Here is a 23808-nt window from a genome sequence, read left to right as displayed (position 1 = left end):
CTTTTCTGGGTGGTCCCCCTAATCTTGGCATCCGTCTTTTTCCATTCCTTCCTGATGTCCCAATATTCCAGGCTCTCCTGAACATTTCAAGCCTCCTGGGCTCTGTACAGTTGAAGGAAGTGAGGCAGAGAGGGATTAAGAAACTTGTCCAAGGTTACCCAGCTAGAAATTGGGAGTACTTGAATTTGAACTGAGGCATCGGGTCCTTAAGTCTAATTATCACATTATAGTGACTTTCATTGTTATGTGGTTTCAATGAGACAACAAATGCCAGGACTCTGGCACAGGGTCTGGCATATAGTAGGTGCTCAATAAATGCTGGAGACAAAACTGAATTAAGTTTTCTACATCCAGGGATAAGAGGGGAAATTACTCAAAGACTTCACTGATCATAATGTCTCATGCTTTTTATTTGACAAGACTCAACATCTTAAGATCTCTAATGAGAATGGGATGTAAAAATTCATGGAAAAAAAATCAGAATGGTGTTCCACTCAAAGCTCAGTGGGTCTAAAGCTTGTCAATCTACTTCAGTTGGGGTGATTATAGGTTTTGTCTTCAGAACATTAAGAGGGTGCAGAGATACTGGAGAAGAAGGAAGGGAATGGGGTAATTGATCTGGTTCCAACCATTCCACTCCCCGACCCCAGCTTCAGAATCTCTCTGTCACTCTGTATTGTCACCTCAAATTAACAACTTGGGAGAGATTCAATATAAGGAGGAGCCAGAGGAAGAAATCCCTGGATGTTAATTTCCAGTCAAGGTGCTACAGAGCCTGACCAGGCACAGTGGACAGAGCGTCAGACTGGGACATGGAGGACCCAGGTTTGAAACCTCGAGGTCACCAGTTTGAGCACGGGCTCATCTGGTTTGAGCAAGGCTCACCAGATTGAGCAAGGGGTTACTCGGTCTGCTGTAGCCCCCTGGTCAAGCAAGGCACATATGAGAAAGCAATCAATGAACAACTAAAATGCTGCAATGAAGAATTGATGCTTCTCATCTCTCTCTCTTCCTCTCTGCTGTCCCTATCTATCCCTCTCTCTGACTCTCTGTCAAAAAAAAAAAAAAAATGCTACAGAGAGTGAAGACTCCTCCATCCTGACTCCAAATTCTCTTTCAACTCAAATCATTAATCTACTATTTCATCTACCCTCCTTTGAGTTCCATACAAAACTTAGGTAGACCAGAAAGCCCCTCATTTGAGCCTGGGTCTTCCCCACAGAGTCAGTTTTCCACCTAAATTGCATCAATAGGGAGCTTTGTGGGCCATGTTTCTTCCAACACCAGCGAAACCTGAGAATATTAAGCTAAGTGAAATCTTCAGTCTTTGTCCCCTTTCACACAGCTTCCCAGCTTTTGGTGGCTCAAAAGTCAAGAAGACCTGACCTGTGGTGGCACAGTGGATAAAGTGTCGACCTGGAATGCTGAGGTCCCGGTTTGAAGCCCTGGGCTTGCCTGGTCAAGGCACATATGGGAGTTGATGCTTCCAGCTCCTCCCCCCTTCTCTCTCTCTGTCTCTCTCTCCTCTCTCTCCCTCTCTGTCTCTCTCTCCTCTCTAAAAAATGAATAAATAAAATAAAATAAAATAATTTTAAAAAAAGTCAAGAAGGCAACCAGAAAAACAAAACAAAACAAATAACAACACTGAACAATTCTATTGATTAAACACAAACCCAAAATATCTCAGGAAAAATAAAATTTCAATTGGGTTACAGGACATGAAAGATAAGGAGTCACCACTAAATTACGACTTCCGGAAACGGACAACTCTCTGAAATGCTTGCCGAAACTCTTCATTAAACACAGTATAGATTATTGGATTGATGAGGGAGTTTAAATAGCCCATCCAGGTGAAAAAGTCAAAAAGGGCTGGGTGGATCCAGCACGAGTCCCGGCAGATGGGGAGAACCAGAGATGCAACAAAGAAGGGCAACCAGCAGATGATAAAGGCCCCCAGAATGATCCCCAGGGTCTTAGTGGCTTTCCTTTCCCTAGCAGCAGAAATCCTTTTGCGTTCCAGAACACTATCAGCAAGCTTGACTTTCACGTGATTGAAGAAGAGAGCAGAGCCGGCCAAGTGAGCATGCGTCTCGTGCAGGTTGGGATTGAGGGAGCAGAGTGAAGACCCCGCAGAGCCTGTGATGAGCTGGGCTGTGGTGAAGCGCTTCCCGTAGAGGGATGGTGGGTGCAAGATGCGGTTCCGGGCGGCCACGTAGATCCGGCCATAGAGGATGATGAGCAACACAGACGGGATGTAGAAGGCCCCACACGTGGAGTAGATGGTGTAGGAGATCTGAGAAGTGTTCACCACGCAGTCTGACATCTCTTCGTGAGCTTTGGCCTGCCGCCAGAAGAGTGGTGGTATGGAGATGCAGATAGAGATGGCCCAGACAGTGGCGATCATGGCCGCTGCGTGGCCTGCTGTCCGGCGTTTACTGTACTCCAGGGCGTCCGTGATGGCCCAATACCTGTCCAGAGCAATGGCGCAGAGATGCAGGATGGAGGCCGTGCAGCACGTGATGTCAGAAGACAGCCAGATGTCACACAGGATTTGGCCAAAGCTCCAGGTGTGGGTGATGGTATACACAATGCTGATGGGCATGACCAAGATGGAAACTAAGAGGTCAGTCATGGCCAGGGAGCCAATGAGATAGTTGGCGGGGGTGTGGAGCTTCCTGGTGACGAAGATGGTGGTTAGCACGAAGGCGTTGGAAAGGACTGTGGCCAGTGTGATAACGGAAAGAACTATAGCAAGAGAAATCTTGAGGGCTTGGAGGATCCCTGGATCCCAAGTTTCTGGAGTTTCCGTACCATTTAGAGATTTGTTGGAAGCCTCCTGGAGAAGGCCTTCCGCTGACTGGTTTGGCGGGGACATTCTAGGTGGCTCTCTCTTCCCATAGATGTCGACACACACAGCTGCTTCTTTCACAGTTGTCTTGCCTACAGAACAAGGTCATCCTGTTTTGCACTGTTGGGGACATTCATTGGAACGGACCACAGTGCAAAGACCTCAAGACTTGACTATTTAAAGAACATGGAGGTGACCACCAGCTGGTAGTTACAAGTCTTTCCTAAGCCAGATGAATCTCAGGCTGTCTCACTGTTTTGGAATGTAGCCCAGCAAATGGTCAAGCCCACTGGACACATGCTGAATTTGTTCAACATTTATCAGGTCCTCTCACCGGTGTAGGCAATGCTCTGGGATTCTTGTCTTTGGCATTCTGGCTCCTTCCAAAGCTTGTGAGATAGATGTGTTTTATGAGAATTTTCCCTATCCTATTCTGAGACAATTAGGGGTTTCAGGTTGCCTTTGGGGAGCTTTTAAAACTGGAGACAAAAAGAAATACCAGCTGACTCAGAGAGGAAGTTCAGTCAACTGCTCACTGTTTTCCCCGGTTCATCTCGACACATCATGAGGTCCTTAACTTTGGTTCCTGTCCCACTGACCGTTTTGAGCCTGAACAGACAAAACATTCCAGTTAGCAAGACTCGAGGAATGCGTGAGCTGGGAGAAGGCAAAGCAAACAGATCACTGTGAGTTCATTGAGAAGGGCATGTGTTCTGAGCTCTAGGTTTTTTTTGTTTTGTTTTGTTTTCTGAAGTTGGAAACAGGGAGGCAGTCAGACAGACTCCTGCATGTGCCTGACCGGGATCCACCCGACATGCCCATCAGGGGACGATGTTCTGCCCTTCTGGGGCGTTGCTCTGTTACAACCAGAGCCATTCTAGTGCCTGAGGCAGAGGCCACATAGAGCCATCCTCAGCGCCCGGGCCAACTTTGCTCCAATGGAGCCTTGGCTGCAGGAGGGGAAGAGAGAGACAGAGAGGAAGGAGAGGGGGAGGGGTGGAGAAGCAGTTGGGCGCTTCTCCTGTGTGCCCTGGCCGGGAATCAAACCCGGGACTCCTGCACGCCAAGCCGATGCTCTACCACTGAGCCAACCAGCCAGGGCTAAGCTCTAGGGTTTTAAAAAGAAAAAAAAAGAGTCAAGAGTTAGGTTCTAGAAGGGCAATTTGGACACCTGGGGTTAACTATAAGATTAAAAGGATACTGCCTGACCTGTGTTGGCACAGCGGATAAAGTGTTGACCTGGAAATGCTGAGGTCGCTGGTTCAAAACCGTGGGCTTGCCTGGTCAAGGCACATATGAGAGTTGATGCTTCCTGCTCCTCTTCACCTCTTTCTCTCTCTCTTTCCTCTCCCTCTAAAAATGAATAATAATAATTAAAAAAAGATTAAAAGTATACTGCTTAGTGCTGGCAGTGGTGCAGGAAAACTGGCATTCCTGAAAGTGTCAGAATACAGGGGAGGGTGGTACACCCCACCCCCACAATTCCCAGAAAGGGCAAAGTATCATACTGTTGGAGACATCATAGGCTTGTAACAAACACATGGAATCAACTCTGTAAACTGTGAATCAGAAATCCATCTATTTACTCAATGGAAACTAAACAAAATAATTGTGCACAGAGGAAAAGAAAAAAAAAGACCAGGAAAAATACCAAATTGTTATGATGCATTTCTCTAGAAATTGGTGGGGAAAGTGACTTTTCTTCTATTCATATGAAATTTCTAAATTTTCTAGAGTGAGCATGCTTGACTCTTTAACACCCTTCCCCTCACCCTAAATGTGAAAGTTCAAATTTAGGAAATACATTTGGCTTTCCAAATGGAAAATGGAAACTTAGTCACAAGAAAATCCAAGGACTCGTTTTCTTTGCCCCTCTGGCCTTGAATCTGGGTTGCAGTATTTGAGACGTGGGCAAGCCTAGGGACTCTTGAGGCATGGGGACCTTGATATTGCTGATCAGAGTGAGGCAAACAGAGGGCAGCCAATGTAGGCCTGTCTCTGGCAGGACCCCAGCGGAAATTCGTGGGGCCTGGCAGGCCGCCCTTGGGTGTATGGGGTGGTAAGAGGGAAGCCAAGACCCCTTTGCCCCATCCACACCCTCCCTGTGTCTCTCCCTGCCCTGTGTGAAATGCTACAGCTCCCCCAGGAATCACTGTAATTCATTTCTTCCGGGTCAGCTTAGCAAACAGGTTATGCCCTGAGAGCATTCACAGCCCAGAGAAGACATGTCAGACCCTGGCGTGGAGCTGGCAAGGTCAAATATGTGTATATACGCTTAAAAATGTGATCATGTGATCATTATAAGTATTTATGCATTTGTTTTGTAGTTTGTATATTTTTCAACTTAATACATTTTGAACACTATTCTATCAGTCACCCCGCAACATCATTCTTAAGGGCTGCATGTTGTTCCACTGGCTGGCTCCGTTAATGACAAGGATTTCCTTAGTGCAAGTTGAGAGGGATGGCATTCCTGGCGGATGGAAAGGCAACAGCAAAAGGCCCAGAGGTCAGAAAGAGCAAAGCATAGTCAGAGAACGGCAAAGAGACCAGCTGACTAGAGTGCAGAGACCAGAGGCAGGGTAGGAGATAAGGCCCAAGGAATGGCTGGGGCATGGCTAGGAGACAGCGAGGCACGGGGGAGCATTGGCTTGGACCACAGGGGCAACCTGGGCTCCACTCCCTGTTCTATCACAGTCTACCCGTATGACCAGGCAAGTCCCAGACCCTTTCTGAGTCTCAGATTTCTTCCCCCAGTGGCCACCCTGCCTGCCTCCTAGGGCTGCAGCGGAGTTTCTGAGGCTCCAGGCAAGGCCGGCCTTTGAAACCCAGTAGACACTGAGAGGTGTCAGGAATCATTATCATCCTATTCCCCTTCCCATAGCTTGGCTCAGGGCATTGTGGGGGAAGGCTATGTCTGTTGATTGATTTATTTTATTGATTGATTTTGGAGAGAGGGGAAAGAAACAGTGAGAGACAGAAACATGAATCTGTTCATGTATGTGCCCTGACCGGGGATTAAACTGTAACTTTTGCGTATCAGATGTCGATAGATGCTCAAACGTTAAGAAGCTAAATCTGTAATGCGGTAGTTTCTCTCCCACTCCCCCAAATTGTGGGTGCTTCAAAATATCTGCTTAAAACAGCCTCAATTAAGAAAATCAATCGTGCCTGACCTGTGGTGGCGCAGTGGATAAAGCGTCGACCTGGAATGCTGAGGTTGCCAATTTGAAATCCTGGGCTTGCCTGGTCAAGGCACATATGGGAGTTGATGCTTCCTGCTCCCCCTACTCCTCTTAAAATAAATAAATAAAATCTTAAAAAAAGAAAAAAGAAAACCAATAGTAAGTCACCTGCTCCAAAACATTCCCAAAGTTTGAAGAATATTATTAGACTCTCTTTCATGGGTTTTTTGATAAGTTCCAAGCACTGAGTTGGCCCTGGAGCTAAGAGTATTTGACCTATGAGTGGGCAACATGGTCTACTGACAAAGAGCCAACCAGTGCTTAGAAAGGTGGTGTCACCCGCCCAAGGTCACTCAGGTGGAAGTGGAAAAAGTGGGTGGAAATTCCCATTCTTCTCCACACTGCCTCAATTCAGGAAGAAAAGGCTTAAGGCACATGTGCCCCTAGGAGTGGAGCTGGCTCGGGATCTGGGATCTCGTGGTGGTAAGTGAAAATATGACCCCCCCTGCCCCACCCCAAAGCCTCTGGCTAAAGATTCCTCCCACTTTGGTTCACACGGAGAATGTGAAGTTGGGTTGGACTGTTTGGAATTTTCTCCCTTCCAGACAGTCTGGGCGAGCGAGGCACTGTCACTTCTCACAAAGGCTGGTGTGCTCGCCCCACAAACCCATGCGGTCACTGCTTGGGTTCCAGGCATTCCTATGACCTCATTCCAGTGAAAGGCGTGGGCTCAGAGTCCTGAGAGGCTGGTGGGTGACATCTGGGAAGGAGGACAGGATGGATTGCCTCTGTCTGTCAGGAATGTTGGCTGTAACTCTGCCTTTCGGAGGCTCCCTCCCTCTCCTCCTGCCTGCTGTCCACCCCCACCCTTGCACAAAGGTGGGGAACGTCCCATAAGCCAGCTACCTTCGGAGATACAGACTGTAGCGCTAGAATCAACTCCCTCTCTCTCACCACACTTCAAATAATAAAATTTTAAAACGTAATTTTTTTTTAAATGAGCCCATTCTCACCCAGAAGATAGGTAAACATTTTAATTCTGATCATGTCATGTCATTTGGTAGGTGTGTAGAGCAACAGGAATTGTCACCTCTCACTAAGAGAGTATAAAGTGGAAGAACCTTGTTAGCAAACAATTTGATTTTATCTCACAAAGTTAAATATGTAATATGACTACCTCATGACCCAGTAATTTCACTCCTAGGTGTGCATGACAGACACTCTCGGATGTGTCTCTCAGCAGTTGGCAGCAGGAACGGTCACTGTGGCACTGACTAATAGCAAGCAATGAGAAACCACCCAGTGGCCGTCAACAGCAGAAGGATGGGACCAGCACATTCCCACGACGAGGGGCTGCAGAGAAGCAGAACGAGGGAAGCCAGAGCTGCATGCATTCTCACAAACATAACACTGAGTGCCAAGGTCAGAAATATGCATGAAGAAACAAACTGTTTAGAGATCTAAATATATGTGGGAATAGCATAAAGAAACGCAAGGAAACGTTAAATATAAAATTACAGGCCCTGGCCGAGTAGCTCAGAACACATACAAGAGTCAACCATTGAATGCATAAATAAGTGGAACAACAAATCAATGTTTCTCTCTCTCTTGTCCTCTCCTTTAAAATAATTTTTTAAAAATTACAGGAAAAAACATGGATATATAACTATGGAGAGGTTTGAAAGGTATGATGATGTTTTTTTTTTTTGTTTTTTTTTTTAGTGAAAGAGAGCAGACAGAGAGACGAGAGAGGGACAGATAAGGACAGGCAGACAAAAAGGTAGAGAGATGAGAAGCATCAATTCTTCGTGTGGCACTTAGGTTGTTCATTGATTGCTTTCTCTTATGTGCCTTGGGTGGGGGGGGACTCCAGCAGAGCGAGGGACTCCAGCAGAGCAAGTGACCCCTTGCTCAAGCCAGCGACCTTGGAGTCATGTCTATGATCCCACACTCAAGCCAGCGACCCCTGGCTCAAGCTGGTGAGCCTGTGCTCAAGCCGGCGACCATGTGGTTTTGAACCTGGGTCCTCTGTGTCCTAGTCCAATGCTCTATCCACTGCACCACTACCTGGTCAGGCTGATGTTCTATTTTTTTTTTTTTTCTTTACAGAGACAGAGAGAGAGTCAGAGAGAGGGATAGACAGGGGCAGACAGACAGAAATGGAGAGATGAGAAGCATCAATCATCAGTTTTTTGTTGCACATTCCAACACCTTAGTTGTTCATTGATTGCTTTCTCATATGTGCCTTAACCGTGGGCCTTCAGCAGACTGAGTAACCCCTTGCTCGAGCCAGTGACCTTGGGTCCAAGCTGGTGAGCTTTTGCTCAAACCAGATGAGCCCACGCTCAAGCTGGCCACCTCGGGGTCTCGAACCTGGGTCCTCGGCATCCCAGTCCGACGCTCCATCCACTGCGCCACCGCCTGGTCAGGCTGATGTTCTATTTTTTAAGGTGGTGGAGGGTACATGGTTGTTTATTCTCCTTTAATCTGAACGTATATGTGTATATATATTCTTTTGTAAGGAATGATATATTTATTTTTCTTTTTGTACATTATTTAAAGAAAACCACCCTGCCTGCAATAACACTGATACATTTTGACCCATTAATACCTATTAATACATTTGAGTCTCAAATATGGGGACATTTGAGTCCCCTGCTGCCATTGACCAGCAGGGTAGCTGAGGGCAAGTCCCAAGTTCTCTTTGACCATCAGTTTCTTCCGTGGTAAAAGAGGAACATGAGCATGGCTATGCTGCCCCAAAGGGGCGTTTCGTAGTTCCAGTAAGATCAAGTATACCGTCAATTGAAGGGTCTAGAACAAATGTAACAGTGGTAACAGCGATGGAGGGCAGTGGCTGAGAGCAGGCTCAGGTCTCAATGTCTGTTGTTCCACTTTCTCTCTGTGGCCACTGGACAACTCACCAAAGCCCTCCAGGTGGAGATGCTAACCCATCCCTCACAGGAGTTGGGAAAGAACTGGTAGGCTCATGTATCCAAATGCCTAATGTTGTAAAAGAATACTTCTCTGGTTTCTCTGTGATGCGTCTAACCCTATTCAGGTCTCCAACATATTCTCTTCCCTTACCAGAAACAAGGTGTCACTGGACATTAGTGAGCAATGTCTGCCATTGTCAGGGCTATCTGCCAGACACACCAGGGAGCTTCTCCTCTGCACACCACCCTCCGGGAGCCATCAGCCCACCAGGAGCCATCATAGCAGCAGCGTGCAGTTTCCTCAGCCTCCCTCCAGCCCAGCAGTGTCCCCCCTGGGGACCAGATCACAAGAACTCTAGTCACATCATGTATCCCCCAGCTCTAGCTTCTCTGCAGAAGGATGAAGGGGTTAGGTTACCTCTCACCACAGCTAACTGGACCAGGATGGGTCTGTGACCCAAAATGAGCCAGGCAGATTTTCTCTTTAGAATCTGGAGTGGCGACTGTGAGCAGCTATGCAGACAGACGATGGAGGGGCAGCCACATGAAAGCTAAGGATCCCGAAGCCAGATCTGGGCCTCAGCCATGACCAAAGGCAGGGTGGGTTTTGGGGGAACAGAAAAGCCATAAATAAATGCCTGGCCTGTGGTGGCTCAGTGGATTGAGCATCAGTTTGCGGGGTTGAGGTGGCCAGTTTGAGACCCTGAGCTTATCCAGTCAAGGCACATATGACAAGCAAATCAATGAACAACTAAAGTGAAACAGCTGGGAGTTGATGCTTCTCGTTTCCCACACCCTTCTTCCTCTCTTTGTAAAATCAATAAATGAAATTTTACAAAAATAAATAAGTAGGCCCTGGCCGGTTGGCTCAGCGGTAGAGCGTCAGCCTGGTGTGCGGGGGACCCAGGTTTGATTCCCGGTCAGGGCACATAGGAGAAGCACCCATTTGCTTCTCCACCCCCCTCCCTCCTTCCTCTCTGTCTCTCTCTTCCCCTCCTGTAGCCAAGGCTCCATTGGAGCAAAGATGGCCCGGGCGCTGGGGATGGCTCCTTGGCCTCTGCCTTAGGCACTAGAGTGGCTCTGGTCGCGGCAGAGCGACGCCCCTGAGGGGCAGAGCATCGCCCCCTGGTGGGCAGAGCTTCGCCCCTGGTGGGCGTGCCGGGTGGATCCCGGTCAGGCGCATGCGGGAGTCTGTCTGACTGTCTCTCCCCGTTTCCAGCTTCAGAAAAATACAAAAATAAATAAATAAATAGCCTGACCAGGCACTGGTACAGTGGATAGAACATCGGTCTGGGATGCAGAGGACCCAGGTTCAAAACCCCGAGGTCGCCAGCTTGAGCACAGGCTCATCCAGCTTGAGTGCAGGGTCGCTGGCTTGACTGTAGGATTATAGACATGACCCCATGATCACTGGCTTGAGCCCAAAGGTTGAGGGTTTGAAACCCAAGGTTGCTGGCTTGAGCCCAAGGTCATTGGCTTGAGCAAGGGGTCACGGGCTCGGCTGGAGTCCCCCAGTCAAGGCACATATGAGAAAGCAATCAATGAACAACTAAGGTGCCACATTGAACAATTGATGCTTCTCGCCAGACAAGGTGGTGGCGCAATGGGTAGAGCATCAGACTGGGACATGGAGGACCCAGGTTTGAAACCTCGAGGTCACTGGTTTGAATGCGGGCTCATCTGGTTTGAGCGAGGCTCACCAGCTTGAGCCAAAGTTGCTGGCTTGAGCAAGGGCTCACTCACTCTGCTGTAGCCCCCCGGTCAAGGCACATATGAGAAAGCAATCAATGAACAACTAAGGTGCCACAATGAAGAACTGATGCTTCTCATCTCTCTCCCTTCCTGTCTGTCTGTCCCTATCTGTCCCTCTCTCTGACTCTCTCTGTGTCTCTGTGAAAAACAGAAAAAAAAAATTGATGCTTCTCATCTCTCTCTCTTCTGGCCTGTCTGTCCCTCTGTCTCTCTTGCTAAAAATATAAAATAAAAATAAATAAAATAAATAAAAAAGAAAAGCCATAAATAAGGAAAACAGATTTACAGAAAAAGGCAGGAGAATGGAGCAGACAGAGAGAGGAACAGAAAGAGAGAGAAACCACCTGCCTTAGGAAAGGAGAAGCCTTCCAGCCCCAGTGACATTCCTTCCAATCATCGGATATCCAAGAGGGACCTCTGTACCCAGGAAACCTCAATGGTCCCAACTCATACTTTTTCTAATTGAGCCCGTTCAAATGGACACAACAGGTTCTGAGAAACAGTAGTAAGATAGGATTCTCAGTTCCTTCCCACCCAGCAATCTCTATTTTGGCTTGTTGTTCCACTTATTTATGCATTCATCGATCAATTCTTACATGTGCCCTAACTGAGGATTGAACCCATGACCTTGGGGTATCAGGACAACTCTCTAACCAAGTGAGCTATTTGGCCAGGGCTCTATTTATCATTTTTTTTAAAAAATATTTTTTATTTATTGATTTTTTAGAGAGAGAGAGAGAGACAGAGAGAGAGAAGGGGGAGGAGCAGGGAGCATCAACTCCCATATGTGCCTTGACCAGGCAAGCCCAAGGTTTCAAACCTGCGACCTCAGTGTTTCAGGTCGACGCTTTATCCCACTGCGCCACCACAGGTCAGGCTATTTATCACTCTTAACTAAGGCTTCTTATCTAGGGAGATCATCACCTCCCCTTTCCAAAGAATCTTGATTTTTAACTGAGTCATAAAACTTTGCCAGAAACAAAGGGGTGTACGGCTTTTTTTTTTTTTTTTGTATTCCTCTGAAGCTGGAAACCGGGAGAGACAGTCAGACAGACTCCTGCATGCACCCGACCGGGATCCACTCGGCACGCCCACCAGGGGGCAACGCTCTGCCCACCAGGGGGCGATGCTCTGCCCCTCCGGGGGGCGTTGCTCTGTCGCGACCAGAGCCACTCTAGCACCTGGGGCAGAGGCCAAGGAGCCATCCCCAGCGCCCGGGCCATCTTTGCTCCAATGGAGCCTCAGCTGCGGGAGGGGAAGAGAGAGACAGAGAGGAAGGTGGGGGGGGGTGGAGAAGCAGATGGGCGCTTCTCCTGTGTGCCCTGGCCGGGAATCGAACCTGGGACTTCTGCACGCCAGGCCGACACCCTACCACTGAGCCAACCGGCCAGGGCCAGGGGTGTACAGCTTTAATGAATGCTTAGAAACCAGCTGCCTCCTTCTGGAGGGAAAAGACCAGGGCTCTGTGATAAAGATTTGTTGTAGTGGAATAATCCCCTCCAAGGAATTCATGTCTGTCTATTCTATCTCTGGAAGCTGTGTGGTATGAAAGAGCAAAAAGTGAACGAGGAAAAAATTCTCCAAACATCTACAGAGTGTTTCCTGTTATATGAAGTTCATCCACAGCTGGTATTCCATCTTTCTTTTTACTGTACAGCACCTCCCACAGCCTCTATTTTCTCCTCTGTAAAATCAGGGTATCAAGTCTACCTGCCAGGGGTGTCACAAGGGTGAAATAAAATAATATATGTGGCAAAAGCTCTGAAAAATTTTTGCATGGGTGTGTGTGTGTTATATATGTGCCTGTGTGTATGTATCCATCCATCTCTGTATCTGTATCTTAGTGCAAGTTTTGATATCTAATCAGTATCTCGAGCAAGTCAATCTTTCATCTTAGTTTCTCTAATTATAAAATCTGGAAAATGTATAAAATTCAAAGTAGAAGCCCTGGCTGGTTTGCTCAGTGGTAGAGCATCGGCCCAGTGTGTGGATGTCCCAGGTTTGATTCCCAGTCAGGGCACACAGGAGAAGCATCCATCTGCTTCTTTACCCCTCCCCTTCTCACTTCTCTCTCTCTCTCTCTCTCTCTCTCTCTCTCTCTCTCTTTCTCCTCCTGTAGCCATGGCTTGATTGGAGCAAGTTGGCCCCGGGCACTGAAGATAGCTCCATGGTCTCCACCTCAGGCACTAAGACCAGCTCGGTTGTTGAGCAACAGAGCAAGGGCCCCAGATGGGCAGAGCATTGCCTCTGAGCGGGCTTGCCGGGTGGATCCTGGTCGGGGTGCATGCAGGAGTCTGTCTCTGCCTCCCCTCCTCTCACTGAATTAAAAAAAAAAAAGTAGCCGAACCTTTGACCCCAAACTTCCACTCTCAGTTATAAAACTAACAAAAACATGTATGTCACTTAAATACTTGTGCAAGAGTTGCTAACAACAGCATTACTTAACAACTCCAAACTGAAGACCATCCAAACAGACATCAACAGAACAGATAAATCCACTGTGGGCCCTGGTCGGTTGGCTCAGTGGTAGAGCACTGGCCTGGCGTGCAGGAGTCCCGGGTTTGATTCCCGGCCAGGGCAACAGGAGAAGCGCCCATCTGCTTCTCCACCCTTCCCCCTCTCCTTCCTCTCTGTCTCTCTCTTCCCTGCCCGCAGCCGAGGCTCCACTGGAGCAAAGTTGGCCCGGGCGCTGAGGATGGCTCCATGGCCTCTGCCTCAGGCACTAGAATGGCTCTGGTAGCGGCAGAGCAATGCCCCAGATGGGCAGAGCATCGCCCCCTGGTGGGCATGCCAGGTGGATCCAAGTCGGGCGCATGCGGGAGTCTGTCTGACTGCCTCCCCGTTTCCAACTTCAGAAAGATACACACAAAAAAACAAAACAAGCCCTGGCCAGTTGGCTCAGTGGTAGAGCGTCGGCCTGGTGTGCAGGAGTCCCGGGTTCGATTCCCAGCCAGGGCACACAGGAGAAGCACCCATCTGCTTCTCCACCCTTCCCCCTCTCCTTCCTCTCTGTCTCTCTCTTCCCCTCCCGCAGCCAAGGCTCCATTGGAGCAAAGTTGGCCCGGGCACTGAGGATGGCTCTGTGGCCTCTGCCTCAGGTGCTAGAATGGCTCTGGTTACAACAGAGCAACGCCCCAGCCTGACCTGTGGTGGTGCAGTGGGTAAAGTGTCGACCTGGAAATGTTGAGGTCCCCGGTTCGAAACCCTGGGCTTGCCTGGTCAAGGCACATATGGGAGTTGATGCTTCCAGCTCCTCCCCCCTTCTCTCTCTCTATCTCTCCTCTCTCTCTCTCTCTCTCCCTCTCTCTCTCTCCCTCCCTCTCCTCTCTAAAATGAATAAATAAAAAATTAAAAAAAAAAAAGAGCAATGCCCCAGATGGGCAGAGCATCACCCCCTGGTGGGCGTGCCGGATGGATCCCGGTCAGGCGCATGCAGGAGTCTGTCTGACTGCCTCCCTGTTTCCAACTTCAGAAAAATACAAAAAAAATAAAATAAAATAAAACATTCTCATGTATTACAATCCAAAAAAAAAAAAAAATCCACTGTGGCATATTCGTTCAATAGAATTCTATACATCACTGAGAGTGGAGCCCAGCACCCCACAACCCACAGTCACATGGATGAAATCTCACAGACATAAAGTTGAGCAAAAGCAGCTCAGCATTGTGGCACCATAGTTGATCCAAACTTCGTAAAGTTCAAGAACAGGCAGAACTGACCTGTGCTGATAGAAATCATGCTAGCGTGATGCGTGTGCAGGGAGGGGATGAGATGACTAAGAAGCATGAGGGGAGCTTGTAGGTGAAAGGCATGTTCTGTTTCTTGAACTGGGTGTGCTCACTTTGTAAAAGTGCATCAGGCCCTGGCCGGTTGGCTCAGCGGTAGAGCGTCGGCCTAGCGTGCAGAGGACCCGGGTTCGATTCCCGGCCAGGGCACACAGGAGAAGCGCTCATTTGCTTCTCCACCCCTCCGCCGCGCTTTCCTCTCTGTCTCTCCCTTCCCCTCCCGCAGCCAAGGCTCCATTGGAGCAAAGATGGCCCGGGCGCTGGGGATGGCTCTGTGGCCTCTGCCTCAGGCGCTAGAGTGGCTCTGGTCGCAACATGGCGACGCCCAGGATGGGCAGAGCATCGCCCCCTGGTGGGCAGAGCGTCGCCCCTGGTGGGCGTGCCGGGTGGATCCCGGTCGGGCGCATGCGGGAGTCTGTCTGACTGTCTCTCCCTGTTTCCAGCTTCAGAAAAATGAAAAAAAAAAAAAAAAAGAAAAAAAAAAAAAGTGCATCAGGCTGCCCACTTGTATTTTGGGTACTTTTGTTTTTTGTAAAAAGTTTACCCTAGCCTGGCCTGTGGTGGTACAGTGGATAGAGTACCAATCTGGAAGGCTGAGGTCGCTGGTTCAAAACCCTGGGCTTGCCTGGTCAAGGCACATATGACAAGCAACCAATTAACAGCTAGCATGAAGCAACTACTTCTCATTTCATTCTCCCCCCTCTGTAAAATCAATAAAATCTTTAAAAAATAAGTTTACCCAAAAAAGTAATGGTTAAGTGCTTAACAATGTTACGCATCAGTTTTGTTGGTCAAAAGGAAACCCTCAACTTGTCATTTAACACTTTTTTTAAAATATGGCTATCTCTAAATTTTAATTTTTTAGAGAGAGTAGACACAGAAAAAAAAAGAGAGAGAGAGAAAAGTGGGGGAGGAACAGAAAGCATCAACTCCCATATGTGCCTTGACCAGGCAAGCCCAGAGTTCTGAACCGGCAACCTCAGCATTCCAGGTCGACACCTTTACCCACTGCGCCACCGCTGGTCAGGCTAAATTTTCTAAATCTAAAATTATATTAGTGGCGGCCCTGGCCAGGCAGCTCAGTTGGTTAGGGCATTGTCCCCACATACCACAGTTGCAGGTTCCATCCCCCGTCAGGGCACATACAAGAATCAACCAATGAATGAATAAATAAGTGGAACAATAACCTCTCTCTCTCCCCCCTTTCTCTCTCTCTCTCTAATCAATAAGTAAATAAAATTTAAAATTGTACTTGTGGTTTGCTTTACATTTGTTTTTGGATAGCGCTGCTCTAGAACTAGTGGTTCTCAAAAGGGGTGATATCGCCCCCTAGGGGTCACTTTGAGACATTATCAGGGAACTGTGCAATCCAGATATAGGGGTTGAGGAAGTACAGGGTGCTACACTGTCAGGGGCCGGAACACTAGTAATTATAGAGTAATGGCCACCATTATTAAAAGCTTATTATGTGCCAGAAACTGCTTTAAGCACTCCTTCTATATCAACTCCAGTACTTAAGTCTGACCAGAACCCTTTAAAGTCAGTCCTATTATTATCATTCTTCCCATTTCCCAGGGGAGAGGACCGAGGCTCAGAAAAATAGCTTGCCTAAGTCCTCAGAGCTAGGACTGCAACCTGGGTTTGCTCAGCTCCGTGCTCCTCCACTCACAAAAGGTGCTGAGTCAAGTCAGTTCCACTCCCTTCCTCATTCCACAAATATTTACCCCACGCATGCCTACACACATTCAAAAAATCCTTGCGGGCACCTGTGGCCTGCCAGGCCTGATCACTTCCACCTGAAAGGTCCTCTTTTCACTGATGGGAGGGTGCAAGGACATCTTCATTCGGCCCTCAGCACAGCCCAGAGAGAAGCAGGAATGTGGTCCGTGCTCCTCATACTGAGTGTGCACAAGCATTACCTGGGAATGTCATGGAAAATGCAGGTTCCGATTCTGTGGGTCCGGAGAAAGACCTGAAGGTCTGTATTTCTAACAAGCTCCCATGGAACACATGGAGTTAGGTGTACAAGGGATTGAATCTCAGAGTGTCAGGGCAGGAAGGACTCTTAGGAATCATCTGTATAGTTCTAATTCCTCATAGTGCTGACAGGGAGAGAGACCCAGGGAGGGTGACACTTGCCCCCAGTTACACAGTGAGTTCCGGGCAGAACCCAAGTCTTCGGATTCCCATCAGTGCTCCTTCCACTGCCTCCTTCCACTGCCTCCAGTTTGCAGCAGGAAGTTGAGATGAAGGACAGAAGTAAACAGAAACTCTAATGCCTGTTTCATACCGTATGCTTTTTGGCATTTTCAAATGCCCCCCTTCACACACACACACCTCCCACCTTGAGTTTCCACGTGAGGGGAACAATCCTGGGAGCAGGCTAGCAAGGCAGACCACACTCTCCAAGAAGCCTTTAGAACTGCATCCCAGACGCTGGAGCTCCTGCGCCTCCCCACCAGATGCTGCACATCTGAATCCCCAGAGAGCCCTTGAGCTGATGAGTTAAACCATTTCCAAGACAGAGGAGAGGCTGTCTTCTCCAGACTGGATAAACAAGGTACTAACAACAGGAATTCATTTCCTAGAAATTAAACCCAAATTTGTTAGTGTTTACAGGATCCAAACTCGCTATTCACCATCTGCTTCCCCTGCTGGGAGGCACAAGACAGCCGTGATTAGGCGCACAAGTTTTGGACTCAGGTAGACTGAATTCACTTCCCAGCTCTGCTGTTTACTAGTTCTGTGACCTTGGGCAAGTTTACCAACCTCTCTGAGCCTCTCCATTTCTCTTCTTTAAAAAAATTTTTTTAAATTATTTATTGATTTTAGAGAGGGAGAGAGGGAGAGAGAGAGAGAGACATCTGTCTGTTGTTCCACTTATTTATGCATTCACTGGTGATTTTTTTTTTTTTTACAGAGACAGAGAGAGGGATAGATAAGGACAGACAGACAGGAACGGAGAGAAATGAGAAGCATCAATCATCAGTTTTTCGTTGCGACACCTTAGTTGTTCATTGATTGCTTTCTCATATGTGCCTTGAGTGTGGGCCTTTAGCAGGCCGAGTAACCCCTTGCTGGAACCAGAGACCTTGGGTCTAAGCTGGTGAGCTTTGCTCAAACCAGATGAGCCTGCGCTCAAGCTGGTGACCTCGGGGGTCTCAAACCTGGGTCCTCCGCATCCCAGTCTGACGCTCTATCCACTGCGCCACCGCCTGATCAGGCCACTGATGATTCTTTTTTTTTTCCTGAGAAAAAAAGACCTTTATTTTGTGCCAGTTAATCCACATCAGATGTATTCAGATTAGGTGCTAAATTTTAGGGAGGCTGTTCATAAATTTACCTATATTCAGAGAAGAAAATCAACAAGGCCAAAAAAGTGACTTGAAATTATGCATATGAGGATACATTGAAAAAAGAGGGATTTTCAGCCTGAAATAGAATGAACAGGTATAAGAGAAAGGGATATATAGAGTATTTAGTTTTTAATTTGCTTTTTTGTTTATTTTTTGTTATTATATAAGTAATTTGCATTATTTTATACAAAACTTTCTAAAAATTTTGTTTATTGATTTGAGAGAAAGAGAGAGAGAAAACATTGAGTTGTTGTTTCACTTATTTATATGCATTCATTGGTTGATTCTTGTATGTGCCCTGACCAGGGATTGAACCCATAACACTGGCATATCAGGACAATGTTCTAACCACACTGTTGATTCTTGTATGTACCCTGACCAGGGGTCAAACCCTAACCTTGGGGTATCTGGACGACACACTAACCAACTGAGTTACCCAGCCAGAACTGAACCTCAACCATTTCAATAGCTATTTCCTCATCCATTCAATAACTATTTACTTAAAGCCACATGTTGGCATGAGCAACACAAATGTGGACCCTACTTCTAGGAAGATGTACATTGCCCTGGGGAAACCCTCCTGGAACCTGGGATCACATACATGATTGAGAAGGACACAGAAGTTTGAAGGGAGCCTTGGGCATTAGGAAGGACAGGTAACCTGACGCAACCTCGAGATCCCCCTCTGAATGTGGCTTTGAAGTGGAGCCCTGGCAGACAAATAGAAGCAGCAAGTGAAGAGGAATTGGGGACAAGGACACCTACTCCACAGGTCTGAAGCTTGGAGAACCCCTTCCCTCCATGTACCCCAAATCCTATTTCTTCATTTCCTATTGCTTACTTATTTAGAGACCGCACAGTCCAACCCCTCTGTCTCATCCTCCTGTTCAATGCTCTTCTAGGCAAAAGAGCCTACTTCCATCTTGGCTGAGACACTATGGTTCTCTCACTCCTCTGAGCCTTTGCACAGGCTATTCCCTCTACCTGGAATGACTGTTCTCTTTTCTCCTGCAACCATCTCAAGGTTCCTCTGGACCTTAAGAACAGTAGCGATCCCCTCCTCCTCCCCACTCCTCTGGTCTCCTTATCACGCATAACACTGGGTCTCCCCTCAGCTGGGCTCATTTGCTACCTACTTGTCTCCCTGTTTGACTTAATTTCCAGAAGGGAGGGAGGACAGGTGTTCTGTGTGTCATGAAGCCCAGTGCCCTCTGCGTAGAGAATCCTTCTCCCTCATCCACCTGTCCAGCTCTAACTTCAGCCTCAGGATCCAATTCAACTGTTCCTCTTGGCTGAAACATGTCCACACCTTCCACCCAAGTGTGGTCATCCCCTTTACTCAGTCCAACAAATGCCTCACGTGTATTGACATGCATGTCTCTCATCATCCTGCAGTCCAATACCACGAGGCTCTCTCTCCACAAGATGGTATATTCCTGAAGCAGAGACGTGGTTTTGTTCACAGCTGTACGTTTTGGGTTTAATACTTACAGTGGTTCAGTAAGAATTTACTCAAAAGAATGAATGAAAGAACACTGACAGTTTTACTTTGGACATCCTTCTCTGTATCTCTGGCCCCAAATGTCCTTTGGTCATTCCTCTTGGATGTCTTACAGGGGCTCCAACCTCCGTTGAACCTTCGTCTTTCTCATTCATACCCGTCCCTCCTATTTCCCCCTTGGTAGGCTTACTCACCCATCCCCAACTTTTAGAATCCTCACTCCTTCCTTCTCTTACTCAGCATTTAACCAATTATTTTCCTTTTATGAATGGGGAAGCTGAAGCTCAGAAACATAATGCGATCAGCTCAAGGTCACACAGCAAGTAAGTGGCCAACTCCAGGGCCTTGCTCGCTGAACAGCCTGGATGTCCTCCCTAGTCTGTCCTCATTCTCCTACAGGTTCTGTCTCCTTTCCCCTGACTTGTCTATACACATTTGGAGCATTTGTGCCTTAGTTCAAACTGACAGATTGTCTTCTGCCTGCAAGAGCATCCTCTCCCATTCCCCTTCATATGTTTCTATCATAATTTGCTCTCTGTTCTCCAAGGCCTTCTCAAAAGCCACTTCCTCCAGAAGGCCTCCCATGGTCACCAAGATGGAAAACCTCCCTCTTTTAAACCCTCTCCTGATTCCAGGTTTGCTTGTGCCTGTGCCTGGGAGCTCCTCAAAGAGCTGCCCCCCCCCGCCCCCACCCGCTCCAGTGTCTGAGTACAGTAGGCTGCGATCGATACAGAGCAACCACTCTCCTAGGGCTCAAAGGAGCCCTGAAGAAATGACAGCATTCTCTCTCTCCTGTCTGAAACTGTCCAGTGGTTCCCATTTCTGAATAAAATTCAAAATCTCACCATGACCCACAAGGCCCTACATTAGCTGTGTCCCCATCCCCCAGTCAGCCACCTCTCTGACCTCATTTCCTGCCATCTGCTCCCCTTAAATATCACTTCTTAGGCAAAGCTTTGACCAGCCAACATAAAGTAGCTGTCATCCTCTGTTATATCATCCCTGCTTCATGCTCATTTTAGCACTTCACCCTATTTGCCACCAACTTGAGGAGAGTTCTGGGCTGGAGACCCATACATTTATGAGGTCATGTGCATTGAGGTGGCAACTCAAGCCAATGGGGTGGATGAGACCACGCAGGGAGAGTGTCTACTAGGAGAGGAGAGGCGGGCTTGGGAGAGCAGAAGTGCTAATGGCTGTAGAAAGGAGGATGAACCTGCAAAAACAGAGAGGCAGTTGGCAAAATAGACAGTATTAAGTTGCAGGAGCCAGAAGAGAATGTTCTCAAAAGAAAGGAGTGGTCAGCAGTGTCAGCAGCTACTGAGAAAGTTAAAGGCTGGACAGTGATTACTGAATTCAGCTTCCCAGAGGGACAGTGGTGACCCAGGCAGACCCATGTGGGCCTCAGACAGAAGCCCTCTGTGCAATGAGAGGAACCTCTTAGGTCCTGGGAGCCCTCAGCTCTGAGATTCCATCCTTCTGCACATATTCACATCCCAGTTGGCAAAAAGAGCAGTCATCCATCTGCAGCCTAGGAGAGAAGGGATGACCTAGTATGCCCACCCTCACTATTTACCTACCAGGCAACTGATGAACTCTAAGGAAGCACCTCTACGTTTCTGGCCCTGAACTGGGCACCATGGGAGGAGAGAGGCCCTAGGCCCTACCAGTCATATCCAGCTAGCTAGTCAGCTCCCTTTCTCTTCTACAACCTTCTAGGTCCTGGCTTCCCTGGACGCTTCCATGAAAAAGACCACCCATTTCTCTCCACCAGCTGGAGAGGACCAAAGACTGGAGAAGGCCCAGCTGCCCAAGTAGCCTTGCCTGCTGCTGTCGATAAAGGGTCCCTCGATGTCCTTGGAAGAAGAGCTGAAACCCTGGCCAGTGGCTCTGCAGTCCAGGGGAGAGGACAGACCCACAACATGTACTTGGTTAGAAAATACTGGAGGCGGAGCCCAGGGAAGAGACTGAGAGGTTGCTCCTGACACCCAGAGCAATGAGGGCCATGGATGACTGAGCTGTTATTTCTGCACAGGCACTGTGCTGAGCAATGACCCCATTTGATTTGCACAGCAATCCTAGGAGGCCAACTCTCTTATCCCCATTTCATATGGAAGGAAACCAAGGCTCAGAGAGGTAAAGGGCTTTCCCAAGGTCACACAGTGAGTAAATAGCCAAGCCTGGTTTGTAATGCAGCCAGTCTGACTGACAGCCCTTGCTCTTAACCCTTGAATTTCCCCAGAGCTGGTAAGGGACTCACCATGAGTTTATATTCTCTTACAGGCAGTGTGTCCTTGAGCAAGATTTATTCCTACTCCCCCCATCTGCAATAAAGCAGATTTCTTAGCACCCTTTCAGTTTTGACATTATGTGATTAGCTAGGATTTGTCCACAATTTTACAGTTTACAAAAAGGCACCCATTCGGCATCTCATTTATTCCCCCCGATCCCGCAGGGTGGGAGAAATATCCCCTCCATTTGATAGATGTGCAAACTGAGGTTCGAAGAGATGCAGTGTCCTGCTCAAGGTCATAAAACCACTCAGCGCCCACCGGGCTTCTGGCGTGCAAGCCTAGGTTCCACACTGAAATGCTCCCTCAACTCCCCTCCAGAAAGGGGCGGCTCTGCGCTGCGCTGCACCCCAACCTGGCCGACAGGGGGCAGAGCCCCGCTTCCCTCAGCCGCAGGGGCCAAGTGGGGGCGTCGCAGCCGTCTGCTCTGGGGGCGCACCACCTGCCGCACGAGATCAGGCTTCCACGCAGGGCGCCCCGAATGCGCGCTCGGGACCCTGCACGTGCCCCGGTGCGCAACCTCGGCCCACCCTCCATCCTGGAGCTCCGGACCGCACGCCCGGACGCTCCCCTCGCGCTGCGCCGGTCCTCCGGGACCCTCTTCTCCCCGCGCCTCCCGAGATCCGAGCCAGGACGCCCTCTTCCCACCCCAGCTCCTTCGGGATGGCCGCAGCGGCCAGACTTGGAGCCGCACGGGGCCCCGGCGCGCACCGCCTAGGGCGGCACTCGACTCCGACTACTTACCCGCTCCGGCCACGCAGGTGCTGGCTGGCCCCCGGATCGCCCTCTGCCGTTGTCTCTTCTCACCACTGGCGGCCGTCACCCAAGCTGAGCTTCAGGCGACGCCCGCCCACTGCCCTGGGGCCCTTCCCCGGCCCGCGCCCTCGCGCGCCCGCACTCCCTTCGCCCCTCCCAGCGCCCTGCGGCTCCTTCTCCCGCTCCCTTCCCGTGCCTGCCACTCCTCCTCGCTCCCCTCCCCAGCGCCTCCCCAGCCAGGCTTCCTCCCCACTCGGCTCCCCACCCGTTTGAATCGAGGCTCGGCCCCTTCCAGTCTTGGCCCTGCGGGTACTCCCGAGTCCCCACCTCCTCCCTGGCTGCCGCCCCCGCCCTGGGGCTCCCCGGCCTCCACCTCAGGAGAGCTGGTGGCCTGGGTCCGGAGTAGGGGGTGGTGAGAGATGGGCTGGGCCCAGAGAGCCTTGGTGAAAGCCTCGCCTCCCCCATCCGTCCCCGTCCGGTGTTCATCCCTAGGGGATTTCCCCCCCTTCATATAACAAGTATTTCCACTGTATATCAGGCATGTGGTCGGCACTGGGGGTACAGCAGAGAAAAAAAACTGAAGTGGACCCAGCGAAGCTTCCATGAATGTAATAAGTGAAACTTACGAGCCGTTTATAGAAGGAAATGGTATGAAGGGGTGGGGGGAGCAGAGGAAGGAGACAGAGTGAGGTGGGGGCCCTGAACGGAAAGGTCGGGGAGGTCTCACTGAGAAAGTGGCATCCAAGCAAAGACAGAAGGTGAGGGAGTGGGCCCGGCAGAACAGCTTCCAAGGGAGGAAAAGCCCGCAAAGACCCCGAGGGGTCAGTGACCAGTGGGTCCCTGAGCGAATGAGCGGGCTCGTGAATGGGCCGGAGCCGGAGGTCAGAGAGGCAGAGAAAGGGGCAGCTCCCTCCCTCGTTCAAACAGCAGATTCCAGGGAGGCAGAGGCAACCCCCCGGGTTCCGGAAGGTGTTGGGGGTCCTGGGACGAATCTACCTAGTTCCGGAGAACCGGGATTGAGAGACTTGGGCGCAAAGAGGAACAATGAGAAATGCTCGCTGAAGAGGCACCACATTGGGCACGTCTTGCGTTCCGATGTCACGTGGCCTAGGTGGAGGTGTCCTCTAACCTAACCGGCTTTCTGTCAACTTCTTCATGTTTTCAAAGCACTGCTGTTAGGTTCATCTGCCATTTGTATTATGAGCTCTTAATGAATCGATCCTTTTATCACTGTGAAGTGACTCTGTTCCTGGCAATAGTTCTTGTGAAATCTCCTTAGCTGGGTGGAGGAGAGGCCGGCAGCACCTAGGGCCACTGGTTTATTTGCATCCCACGCAGCTGTTTGATATCTGGCACAGCAAAAACTCAGCAGCCCCTCCTGACTTTTAGTGTCCTGC

At 49.2% G+C, this 23808-nt stretch overlaps 1 protein-coding gene across 3 annotated transcripts; it reads right to left on the bottom strand.

Moving 5' to 3' along the window:
• Positions 1-1527: 1527 nt before the first annotated feature.
• On the bottom strand, positions 1528-22504 carry HTR1D (5-hydroxytryptamine receptor 1D). 3 transcript variants are annotated; one of them, XM_066270142.1, is made up of 4 exons: positions 22400-22504; positions 6025-6164; positions 4058-4201; positions 1528-3457 (listed from the first exon to the last, which is right to left on the bottom strand). In XM_066270142.1, exon 4 carries the CDS (start codon positions 2873-2875, stop codon positions 1745-1747), a length of 1131 nt encoding a protein of 376 aa, XP_066126239.1. In that variant the 5' UTR covers positions 2876-3457; positions 4058-4201; positions 6025-6164; positions 22400-22504; the 3' UTR covers positions 1528-1744. The 3 variants fall into 3 exon arrangements, with proteins under 3 accessions (XP_066126239.1, XP_066126240.1, XP_066126241.1); XM_066270143.1 differs by lacking the exon at positions 6025-6164 and having other exon boundaries at positions 22400-22488; XM_066270144.1 differs by lacking the exons at positions 4058-4201; positions 6025-6164 and having other exon boundaries at positions 22400-22488.
• Between the last annotated feature and the right edge of the window lie 1304 nt (positions 22505-23808).

This window comes from Saccopteryx bilineata, chromosome 3, assembly GCF_036850765.1.
Source record: "Saccopteryx bilineata isolate mSacBil1 chromosome 3, mSacBil1_pri_phased_curated, whole genome shotgun sequence".
In the NCBI taxonomy this organism is placed as follows: domain Eukaryota; kingdom Metazoa; phylum Chordata; class Mammalia; order Chiroptera; family Emballonuridae; genus Saccopteryx; species Saccopteryx bilineata.
Note: the sequence above shows the minus strand (reverse complement) of the source record. Positions and strands in the feature narration are given on the sequence as shown.

Coding starts and splice junctions, on each gene's coding strand:
- HTR1D (XM_066270142.1), bottom strand. CDS start 2,875: ATGTCCCCGCCAAACCAGTCAGCGGAAGGCCTTCTCCAGGAGGCTTCC.